This window comes from Betta splendens, chromosome 4, assembly GCF_900634795.4.
Source record: "Betta splendens chromosome 4, fBetSpl5.4, whole genome shotgun sequence".
In the NCBI taxonomy this organism is placed as follows: Eukaryota; Metazoa; Chordata; class Actinopteri; order Anabantiformes; family Osphronemidae; genus Betta; species Betta splendens.
In genome coordinates, this window is record NC_040884.2 from 5,040,678 (window position 1) to 5,052,683 (window position 12,006).

General features: G+C 47.0%; 1 protein-coding gene and 1 long non-coding RNA gene across 3 annotated transcripts in view; one reads left to right on the forward strand and one right to left on the reverse strand.

Moving 5' to 3' along the window:
- Positions 1 to 36: 36 nt before the first annotated feature.
- Positions 37 to 12,006, reverse strand: part of anos1b (anosmin 1b) — a 27,876-nt gene continuing 15,906 nt past the window's right edge. Inside the window, exons 4-15 of one of the 2 annotated variants that reach the window (XM_055508225.1) lie at positions 11,190 to 11,397; positions 10,060 to 10,244; positions 8,898 to 9,027; positions 6,594 to 6,687; positions 6,035 to 6,221; positions 4,214 to 4,352; positions 3,016 to 3,222; positions 2,814 to 2,908; positions 1,688 to 1,856; positions 1,216 to 1,448; positions 970 to 1,113; positions 37 to 865 (exon numbers count right to left, since the gene is read on the reverse strand). In XM_055508225.1, the coding sequence (XP_055364200.1) occupies positions 970 to 1,113; positions 1,216 to 1,448; positions 1,688 to 1,856; positions 2,814 to 2,908; positions 3,016 to 3,222; positions 4,214 to 4,352; positions 6,035 to 6,221; positions 6,594 to 6,687; positions 8,898 to 9,027; positions 10,060 to 10,244; positions 11,190 to 11,397 (1,791 nt within the window). In that variant the 3' untranslated portion in view covers positions 37 to 865. Of the gene's footprint in view, positions 866 to 969; positions 1,114 to 1,215; positions 1,449 to 1,687; positions 1,857 to 2,813; positions 2,909 to 3,015; positions 3,223 to 4,213; positions 4,353 to 6,034; positions 6,222 to 6,593; positions 6,688 to 8,897; positions 9,028 to 10,059; positions 10,245 to 11,189; positions 11,996 to 12,006 lie in introns of those variants that run through there. The other variant, XM_055508224.1, reaches the window with a different exon arrangement.
- Positions 996 to 5,575, forward strand: LOC129603995 (uncharacterized). Its single transcript, XR_008694508.1, has 3 exons — positions 996 to 1,132; positions 1,708 to 1,922; positions 5,126 to 5,575. It is a non-coding gene; the product is annotated as an uncharacterized LOC129603995 (long non-coding RNA).

Consider the following 12,006-nt stretch of genomic DNA (forward strand, 5'->3'; position numbering starts at 1 on the left):
ATGACAGTGATACTCAAACATACATACACAAAAAAGTATTTTTCTCATATCTTTAATTACAAAAAACAAATGACAATAAGGAAAACAATAAATAAAATTAAACTAAATAAAGAAATTAGGTACAAAATTACCAGCAAAAAAGACAGATATATCATGGTTGTATGAAATTCTCACATGTCATTATGTGGTGAGAGTACAATAATGAAAGAAGGGTGTGATGAAAATTTATCAAACAAGTACAGTTCATTTTATAAAACATATTAACAAAATATGAAAATATGTGAGCTTAATTCACAACATTTGCTCAACTCAGACGTACTAACTTGCATTAAAGAAACGCAACCTGTTGCTTTACATCTCTATTTTTACATAAGGTCAGTGCTATGCTATTGTTCACTAATATGATGAAAGACAACAGGCCTTATAAGTCAATTTACAAGTGTCCTTTGGCTCCAGTGGTGTCAGGTGATCAAACTTTATGGGTCCCATTTAAAACACCGCACATGGACAGATGCAGCTGTGTGGGAGACTCACTTTTCACATACATATGTTTCAACGCTGCAGCATGACAGGACTAATGCTATGATGAGTAATTTAAAAAAAATGAAGAAGAAACGTTTTAATTATACACATTTCATTGCCATGACGTAGTACTTACTGTAGTGCTTTCTGAACCTGAACCAAATAAAAGTTGGGTATAATCCAAACATTTTAAAAACAAGGCCAATGAGGTGGTTACGCTTAATATTTGAAAAATTATTAAATGGAAACCATCAGAGTAGGAAATTACATTCATATAAAAATCGTTTTTGAAAAACTTTATTTGTAGAAGTCTTTGGTGCAGATGGCAGCTGCAGCTTTGTGCCTGGAAGACATAATTTGTCACATTTATTGAACTCAATGAGAATTATGGTATTTTTTATCATTTATTTTAATGTAAACATGACATTTTCTTTGTAAAACTACTACCTATCGAAGTGTAACGTTGACAGTTGGGGTGTGAATGATCTTGGAGACTGCGGCGCCGTTGCTGCCCCCTGCTGTTAGCACCTGGAGCTGCAGCTGGTAAATACTCTCAGCTTGAAGATCAGGAATAGTGACCGATCGCTCAGACTGTGGATCAACACACAGGGTTAGATCCCACACAGACAGATTTTCCTTCGTACACAGCAGAGTGGAATTTCCTTAGTCATGTACACATTAATTGTCTCCTACCGGTGCGATGGTCTGTGTCTGGGAGATTAACGTGTCTTCCTGCTCTTCTCCTGCTGCTGTCACACCTGACTGGAGCTTCCAGGTGAACTGAAACCCCTCCACAGCAGCCGGTTCCAGGGCATTCTGGGACATTCTCCAGCGAAACGTGGCTAAAAGGGTGCCGTTCACTTGCTCAAAGTCTGCAGTCAGCCGTTCTGGACGCAGTGCCACCTTTCTGCCCGACAGGGGGCGCTCTGACACAGATACAAAGTGCAAAATGTTCTTTTTCCACACGAAGTTATTTCTTCTATGTATGCTCGACAACTATTTGCCTACAATATTTGATACGCTGCATATAAAAGGTGCGTATTCATACTATTTATTGGGTCTTAATTCCTGCAGCAGCAAAAAGCACGATATTTCACATTTCTAAAGGCCTTTAAGGGATGTTGACAGGTCAGTTTAACACTGCCTTACATCTGTGTTTTGTTACCTCTGCCCTCTGTTTTGCAGGGAAAAGTCTTGCCTCCTTTGACCCTGATGGAGGAGCACGTGGGGGTCGTTACCCAGGAAACAGCTTCTGATCCTGGGTCAGCCTTCAACGCCACGGCGATCCGGTACTTACAGGCGAACTGGAGGCCTGTGATGGTGTGATGGGTGCCCTGGAGAGAAAGAAAGCCAGTGGGAGTGGAGTTAGGGATGAAAATTGTTTAAAGACACATTACAGTGTGAGTTCTGCGCAGCTGGTGCTGTTAAAGCCCGGCGATTACACGGTTCCATAAAGTACACGTATTACGTCTATTTCTGCAAGGAAACCGGACACGAGTAGCAGCTCGTTAGCTCCGTGTTTAAATAAACACCACGGTTTAAGGCAGCACTTGGCAGGTTTGAAGGCTCAACGTCAACGAGCAGAAATCTTCTGTGACCTCAGCAAATTGGTCACAACAAGATGTATCAGCGCACGGAGGTTGTACTCGCGTTGGTCGAGGGTTTCCACCGAGATGTCACTGCTTAAAAATCTAATCTTCGTGAGTCCAAATTTCATGGACAGCATGTGTGAACTGATGATCTGAAGGGTTCAGGGCACACGGCTGTTGGATTTTTAATTACCCCCCTATCTTCTATTTCACAGATATTAAATGACTATGCTCCTGGGAACACCAAGGGCCTTAGGAACTGTTTTATGATATACTATACGTTTGCCAGGCCCCAGTTTAATCCAGGAAAGTCCAACGCTTGCTTTGTGTCTTGAATCTGGATTGTGGAACAGGAGTGTACTATTCTAAAACGTGTTTCAGCTCACACAGGAGACGTCCCTTAACACATATCAAGCGTTACAGTTAGAGGGTTGAATGTGACCATACATTCGGAGGCCTCTCTGTATTATCACCAAGTTAAGCAACTACACTTAATGTCTCACAGGGAGATGATACCGTGAACATGACGTTGGACAAAGGGTTAGAGAAGACTAGGTTACACAGGCGTAGAATCAGAGCGTTCCTGACTGATCTGACACACCCATACAGACACACAATGAGGCACAACAATGTTCACATGGCAACAAGACACCTGTACACGATGTCATGAATACAGAGACACACTAAACCCGACTCTTGTACCTGCACCGTTGTTGTTCTCTCTGTGCTCGTGACATTTGTACTGCAGGCATGTGGATGCCACCGCAAAACGTAGGGGCCGGGGTGTTGTTGTCTGGCTGCAGAGAAAACAGCAACGATCATCGCCGTTTAGCTTTTATTCGCCTTACTACTGTTCAGTATCTCCACATAATGTGCAATGTTTATTGTTTTAAAATCAACTCACTGTGGTGAGGCCACTTCCAAAACACCTTCACCTGCAGCTGGTCGTCATGGTAATGAGGGGCCGCAACCTCCAGGCGCAGGTTGCCAGGGGTGACGGGATTCTGGGGGGACTCGTGGTGAGGCCGAGACGAGGAGAGCGGGAGGTCGGAGGAGGAAGGGGAGGGAAGGAACGATGATGACGATGGGAGCTCGTTGGAGAAGTCTTCACCTTTAGTGGAGGAAAGGAGAGATGTGGGAGAAATGGTTAAAGAAACCTTTTACAGCATGTGCATTTATAAACTAACATGGCAGGTAGATCATAAACAGGTGAAGAGAGTGCAGCTGGTAGCTCACAGACACTCACTGGCTCTATCTGGCCTAACTGACACTCATTAGCACGGTAAAACGTGCACTGTGTCAAATGCCTTCAAACGGCAACATGTGCTAAATATGTTCCACGTAAAATTGTTGTTGCGTTTGTTAATCGAGTTGCAGCTGGACGTGATCCCCCGCTGGGCTGACCGACAGGTCGCCTATAAATACCGCCGTTGCCAGGGCGACCGTTAACATCACCACTTTTCCCTTTTGCTGTGTGTGTGTGTGTGTGTCGGTGCATTTAAACAGGGCAGCTGCAGGGAGACGGAGACTGCTGACGGCCAGCAAACGCGGCAGCTCTGAACTAATGGGAAAATCATTAGCTCAATAACGTATGGCCCCGCTAACAAATGCTTGCAGGCTGCACATTAATTATTTACCGCTGGCATAGCAAGCTGATGAAATGCTCAGATATTTGTACCTGGCTGGGTTTCTGTTTGGAGCAGAGTTGCTAGGTGGCTGCTACAGTTTTCAGGGCTCGGCCACGAGGTCTGCCTTTACAGAGCACCTCTTCCTTTGTACTGCTTTATAGTTTATACAAGACAAGACTTAACCAAATATTTGGCTGCAGTTGTGAAAACACTATTTAGTAATATAGGAAATGTAATATATTTTCATTTAATATAAACAAGTTTGATACCCAGAGTAATTGCTCCTTATGATTAAGGGCAGCTGTGTCGTGTGCTTTGTCTCTTACAGTAACTTGCAGCTTGTATAAACCTCCACCACCACTGTAAAGCACGTGCACAAATAATTACTAACCCTCAGTGCACCGAGTGTCAAACAAACGCTCACTTGAGGCCGTGTTCCTACAAAGCTGTACAGGAAGCCGTCTGTTTGTTTACCTGTCTGTGTGACCGTGGTGAGAGCCGTCTGGACTCTGGGACTCTTCAGCCTCTTCTGACCCCAGTAGGCCACAGTCTGGATGGACACCATGTAGGAAGTGGCAGGCAGCAGACCCTGAAGCCACAACTCACACTGTGCCTGCATAAGGAAAAGGTTCCCACACTTCAGAGTCTGCACTAATAGTGTTCCACATTTAAGGCCATCATAGGGATCTTCACACTTTAGCGTCTTAATGCTGATCATTCTGAGCGCAGTGTGTGTATGTTTCTGATACATTCTGATTCCTCGTTTGATCAGTGAAGGTTATATGTGAAAGCTGTTTTGCATCATTCTTGTTTCTACCTGTTTCGATGCTTCTGACTCTGTTTGTATGTAGATGCAGCTAGGGGGGGGGTGGGGGACTGGTGGGGAGGGGGGTCCCGTTTAAATTCCAGGCCTCCCAGCCAAGCAGAACAGAGAACCCGACCACAGATAGTCGGCTCCACCAGTTTACGTCTGCGATCTCCATCACTACTTAGAAAAGCTGGGTCCATATGCGGTAAAAGCCTAAAAACTTTGATCTTCAACTTTGTATTTTCATCTTTTCCTTTAAGTGAACGCTGACTTCAAAGTGAAGTGGATCTGAAGGCTCTAACGAGGATCTTGTGCAAAGAGGTTTTATCATTTATAATTCAGCCTGTTTACAACTCCAGAGGAACAATGTTTAGTTTTTCACCACCAAGGCAATCATACCTATTGCGTTAAAGCTGTAATATCTGTGTTGCTTACTGTTATTATGGGTATTTTGGTGCTGCTGACTGGACTCGCTGCATTTTTATTATGTTACATCATCGTAACACCTATAATCAGGACACAAAATCCACCATTTAAGGTGTCTGTGCTGTATTAAATATAATCTCATGAATTTACAGGTAGAAGTCTGCTTTGTTCCTGAAGAAGTGAAGAAGCTACGTTTGATCTCAGCAACAGCGTGACAGCAGTAATGTTCACCTGGTTTAATGACTTCATATCCTGTCGCTTTTCGTTCCTGTGTTTTCCATCATACTGCGTTGGCAGCAGCTCCAGGCCCGACCGAATAAAATCAATATGTCAGCCACATAACTGGATCACGGCACAGATCCTCATTCTGAACGCTGCAGTGAGTGGCATGTTGCTAGTCCGTTCCCAAAGGCTTAAACCTGACTTAAACACGTTGTCCAAACGCAGCAAAAGCACTTCTCTGTTGTCACTCTGCATCGCTGAGCTGTCAGTGCCGTGAAGTCAAACCTCTAACTGAGTCACATCCCATGAAGATAATGGTGTGTTTGTCTGAGGACATTATTAAATCTTCAGATTCATGAGGACCATATGCTCGAAATGTCTTCAGGAAGAAAGCAACAAACAGAAGAATGAGCCAAAGTAAGATTTGCTCTGATCACAAATCAAAGTGTGGTTCAGGACGTTCTTCAGTTTCAAGGTATTGAAGTGTTGCAGGATGGCGTCTATTACACAACAGCTGCGGTCACATTGAATGCACCCACGCAATCAGAATTTTCCCAGTGTTCTAGCTACACAGAGGCCTGTGAAACCACTACAATAATAATAAGCTGAATCTATATTGAACGTGCACATGTTTATGTGAGATGCATGTGTTCATAGTGCTAGTAAAAGTCCTCAGGTGCAGCTCTAGATCTTGTGGATCCTCATTAGCACAGAAACATGAGCTGAGTTCACAGGTGTACCAATTAAAGTGGCCAGCGTGTGCAACTGCAAAGAAAAACATCAGGGTCCTCGTATTGAATGAAGAGAGCACTGTCCTGCTGCTGTGGAAGGTTTCTCACCCCCTGCGTGGCTCTGCTGCTGCTCTCCTTCCTCCCTTTGCCCGGGCCGTGCCCCGCGTTGTGTTTGTGCTCTGCGTGTGCGCGCCGAGGCATCCAGGTGACTCTGTAGTTGTGGACTGGCAGGTCTCCCTCTCTGGGAGGCTCCCAGTGCAACAGAACCGCCACTGTGAGCCCGCTGCCTCCTGACCTGAGGGGAGCAAACGGGAAGCGGAACGTCACACCGTGGAAGCTCGTTGGGGATGCGGAAAGGAACATCATCCTGTTCACGCTCTGTTTAAGTGAAGCCGCAGACATTTAACATCATCGAGCGAAAAACAAGCTACAATTTAAAATCCCAAATCCCCATCTGTTATTAAAAGATATTTGGAACATCGCTGCCGATTCAACACCAGGTCTGAACTTTTTATGACCTTGTTCACTACAGGTCACAAATACTGCAATATATAATTTGCAGCTACTGTATGCAATCAGAGGAGGGCTGTGTGTTTACCAGGCCATAAGTCAAGGCTGATTACTTACATCCAGCCTGCACTGGAATGTTTTTATCCAGATACAGTACCTCTCTGTGAGCTGGGACACAGGTTGAGGACCGGCTCTTTCCAGGGTCTGGTTTTTCACTCTGATGTTCATTGGAGGCTCCGGGGGAGAAGGATCTGTAAAAGACGGACGAGTGTCAGACTGCATGCCATGTGGCATGGCTGCATGCATACGACCAGCGTCTTGTTCACAGCGGGGGCGTTCGCCAGCTCAGCGCTGAGGGAAGAGAAAGAGGCTATTTGCTGAGGGAAAAGTCCATTTCCTCGTTGCCTCGTTCTAGTCTGAAAACCCAGATCGATTTACAGCATCAAAGGTGGAAGATAGTGGCGCAGCTCGAGGCCTTTTTCAGTAGCAGCCACAACACAGGCCGAACCCGACCACCACTAGTCACTGTTTGCCTTTGAGATAAACTCCTGCGCTCGCTACTCTTTCAACACTGGATCTGCATTTCATTAGAGCCTTACGTCCCGATCCTGTATTTGATTAAAACTACAAAATGTATCTGATTAGGACTACATCCCCCATGACAGGCCCCCCACGGGCCTCGGGCTGTGCTGGGCTGACCCAGATGCAGAGATCAAAGTTAGGGCAGCACCGCGGCTTGTTTGCGAGCGCATGTGTGTGAGCGGCGCTTCTTTGGGATAAGCAGCGTGTCTCTTAGTGCCAGCGGTGATTTCCAGATCAAAACCCCAAAAAAGCAAGCTTCTCTGTGCGTCTCCCTCAATCAGCCTGAAGTTCTTTCTATTGTTTCCTGAAACGAAGATTCGAGATGCATTTTGTGCTCCAGACATTCCCGTGATTGCTGCTGGCAGGTCCTGTGCAACTCTACTATCTGAACGAACAGGAAAGGAGGTTTTACAAATGTAAAATCTCTGTCTGGTTATCATCAGGTCACAGCAGCGGAACCTCCACCATCCTGACATCTGCCAGCTTCCTGATTTCTGACCTCTGACCCCCAGTCCCTGACTAATCAGACTAATGAACTGGAAACACAAGACTCTGACGGTATCTGGAATGCTTAAGTGTGTGGCTTTAACCTTTAACCCAGGCCCTAAACTACATACAAGGGCGCGCATGCACACACACACACACACACACACACACACACACACACACAGAAATAACCACCGTTTTGTTTTCACCATTCTGTCACAATGTATTTCTCTCAGATCAATTACTGAGCCGTATATTTCTGTTTCAACTTAGATTTTGCACCGATAACTTACACGTTTGTTATGATTGGTCGCCCATCGCTGGTAGCCGATCCAAAAAAAATACAAAAATAGCACTAGGCTGATGCAGTGGATCTTTAACTTGCAGCTGCAATTTAAAAAAGCAGTTCTTTGTGCAGGTCGACTGCGTTTGACGGCTAATTTGCTAAACTGAACACATCTATAAAGCTAACACACGAGTGGAAGCAAACACGCTTGTTTAACCACAGACACCAGAGCGCTGTTGATGCTCTCATCTCACTCTCAGCAGGAAAGCACATGAGTGTATTTTCCAAACGTCCAACGATACTTTTAATAACTTGATGGTCCACCAGGAGCTGCCAGAGAACATTCACTGCGCTGTGGCAAAGGTTGTGATGTTTACAAAATACTGGAGGCTCGAGGAATTCCAGCATTTGCTGTTTTGTTAATGGCAGTGGAAAATGCTATTTCAGACACCTCTTCATAATCTTCCATATGTGCTCAACTGATAAAGAGCCCTTTTTCCGATGCTTGTTCCAACCTGAGGTCATTATTCACTAGCCAATCCTGGCAAGGGATTCCTATCACTAGCCAATTCTGGCACAACACCAATATGACCCAAGTCTGCTAAACATTAGCGCTACGACCTCCTAGAGTGTGTGTGTGTGTGTGTGTGTGTGTGTGTGTGTGTGTGTGTGTGTGTGTGTGTGTGTGTGTGTGTGTGTGTGTGTGTGTGTGTGTGTGTGTGTGTCCGTGCGTGTGTGTGTGAGAGACTGTCTCACTCTCACTTTTACCCTGTCTTACTCAAACACATGAGGATTTCACTAAACCTAAGTGTGTGTATTCTGTTTCATGTCTCTGTTTTATGGACTGCCTGATAGTTTTCCTGCTGCGTGTACCTTATCCATCAACTCTGAGTGAAAGAGAGAAAGAACAGCGAACGAGAGGAAGGGAGCTGCTCCAGAGTCTCCGGCTTCTCCGCGGAGATGTGTAACATCTCTCATAACGTGACACAACTGGAAAACAAGAACCTGTCTGCGGACGGGAATCGAAATTTACAGGTTAAACAAACACGCGGGGGAATCATGGGCGAGAAGGAGACGAGAGCATTTGCTCAGTCTGCTGTTATTCACCTTTGCTGGAGATGTAATGCCTGCTGGGCGTGGTGAAGCCTCTGCTGCCGTGGCTGTTAATGGCGGCCACTCTGAACTGGTACCAACGCTGGGGTCTCAGGTCCGACAGAACCGCGTCTTCAGACAGCGTCTACGAGGGCACAGAACACGAGCAGCAGCTTTCACACACGGCATTTCTGCATCAGAGCGTCTTCAGGCTGCAGCGCAGGAGAAGCTGAGAGCAGGCAGGTATTAACTCAACCTGTGGCTCTTCACCTTGTATCACATTAGTTTCTAGGGGCTGTTTGCATCTACACTCTGCTTTAAACACTTTGAGACGTCACTCAGGTTGGAATTTTATCCGATTACAGCGAAATTAAATGATTTTCCCGAAATTATAGTTAAAGGTGCACATGTTTCGTCTCCGTGTGCGAACGTAATCGCTGCTAAAAATCCACTCATCCACAATCGCGCACACAGACACACACACACACACACACACACACACACACACACACACTCGCAGACACGAGCTGCCATCTATTTAAGTCCATAATGATTGTTCAGCCGTTCAGAGGCAGCCGGGGGAACGACTGTGGCTGCCTGTGGTTCCTTTTTAAGCTCTGCTTATTTACCTAACCTCACACAGGCACACACACATGATGTGGAGCGCACACACACCGTTTACCCTGGCAGAGCGGGAGGCTGGCTGGGGTGGAGAGGTTTAGACAGCAAGGCAGCAGACTGATGAGGTGGAAACACAGTTTAACATCCATCTCCATAGCAGAGAAGTTTCATCATTCGAGGCAAATTGAGAGTTATGAGGTAAAGATATGTTATAAAGTCTGTGGCGTTGCTCCACTGTTAAAGGCAAGGGAACATTTTTTTTATTGCATCATGACTCCACCACCATCAAAGTTACAGTCAGACACAGACAGCTATGGGCCAAGTTCTACTTTCTCTGGCTACCAGCTGTTGACTAATACCTACACCAGAGGTGGTTAAGATACAGAAAGGAGGTGCTCTAATAATATTAATAATGCATAAAAATAATGGTTTCAGTTCATTAGTTTCTAATAAAGCAGCCAGCAACTAATGCTGTAAAATAAAAATGTAATGTATGTAATGTAATATATAGTAAAATTTGACACTCTTTACACACACTTTACAAAAGGCCGGTTACCATGGCAACGACGGTCCAGGGCGAGGCGTGGTCCTCGCTGGGATGGATGCCCGCGTTCCAGCGGGACTGGAGCACGTAGACGACGGGCTCCACGCTGACGTTGAACTTGGACACCCACGCCACCTTCACGTGGCCCTCCGCGTTCTCCACGAAGCTCATCTCCCTGCGAGGCTTCAGGGGAACGCCTGCGCGCGGGGCCGGGCGAGCGAGAGGGGGAGAGAGAGGACACCTGCTCACACGCGGCTACGGGACCGGCTTCACTCACCACAGATGTATGAAGTATGGGAGCTTTTACACGAAGGCGCCGTCTTCCTGAGGATCTCAAGGAGAATTAAAGCGCACATGCACCTGACCGCAATTTGGAGCGCGAGAGCAGCGAGTCCGTGTTTCTGTAAATGAGAGCGTTCGGCTTTCAGGGCTCGAGTGCCGACGCGCAGGTGCCCACGGCGTCCAGAGAATTACCAAGACGACCCGGAGCCGGGATTGATTCTAAAGGCGCCGCGACCATGTGGGTCGGAATACTTACTTCAGCTTAGCTTTATAAACATTGCTAAACCACACTCTGTCTTTGCCATTACAGGTTATTGAGTGTGGGTTTAAAATTACATTTACGCAACAGCGCCGAGCGAAAGTGACAGGCTGTAGCTGCATTTGCCCACTTCCACAGATGTTTTCACTTCTTCCCTCTGATTAGGCCTCTAGGTCACAAAGTGCGTTGAACTAATGATAATGGTGCTCTTTTCCCCAGCAACAGGTGCAACCAACAGGAGATGTGGATCAGCTGCAGTGTACAGAAAGTCCTGGGATCAGCACTTGTTTGGAGTTGATGTTTGGAGACTGGCTTCAAATGTGAACAGAATGAGCACAAGTTTGCCTGATCACAAATGTTACGAGTTTTGTTAAATCCCAGTGACAGCAGGGAGAGAAAAGAAATAAAGAAGCTGATGGAGCCGAACGTCTTCTGGCCCAAAACCACTGAGGCATTTGAGTGGGTTCGTGTTCTTGCCCATTTCCGCCCAGTCTTGAGGTGAGACCACCGCGGCTGGACTTCGTGGGAAGTCAAACAGTGTCAAGCGGTATTTCAGGATCTGTCCTACGTCGAGTTCCATTTAACAGACAGTTTGCCGTACCTTTGTACAGATTGGCCGCGGCCTGGCACGTGTGCCCGCAGCCGTTGGGGCAGCACTTCCTGGGCGACGGACAGTGAAGGTCCGACGAGCAGCTCTCCACGCACGCCGCCGCGAAGCCCACGGCCCGCTGGGGCGGCGGGCAGTCGCCCTGTCGGGACAGGCTGAGAGAGGCCACGAACTCCCGGCTCGTCACGCACTCGGTGTGCTTCTGAGGGGGCAAACACGGAAACGTGGGTAATGCAGGCACACAAACAGGAGGACACGCAAACACGCACAGGAGGACACACAAACACGCACAGGAGGACACACAAACACGCACAGGAGGACACACAAACACGCACAGGAGGACACACAAACACGCACAGGAGAACACACAACCACGCACAGGAGGACACACAAACATGCACAGGAGGACACACAACCACGCACAGGAGGACACACAAACATGCACAGGAGGACACACAACCACGCACAGGAGGACGAACAACCAGGCACAGGAGGACACACAACCACGCACAGGAGGACGAACAACCAGGCACAGGAGGACACACAACCACGCACAGGAGGACGAACAACCAGGCACAGGATGACACACAAACATGCACAGGAGGACACACAACCACGCACAGGAGGACACACAAGCACACACAGGAGGACACACAAACACGCACAGGAGGACACACAACCAGGCACAGGAGGACACACAAACACGCACCGGAGGACACACAACCACGCACAGGAGGACACACAAACACGCACAGCAGGCAACAACAAACAACAAGCAAGCAGCAGAGGTGGAAGCGTTTCCTTTGGTAAA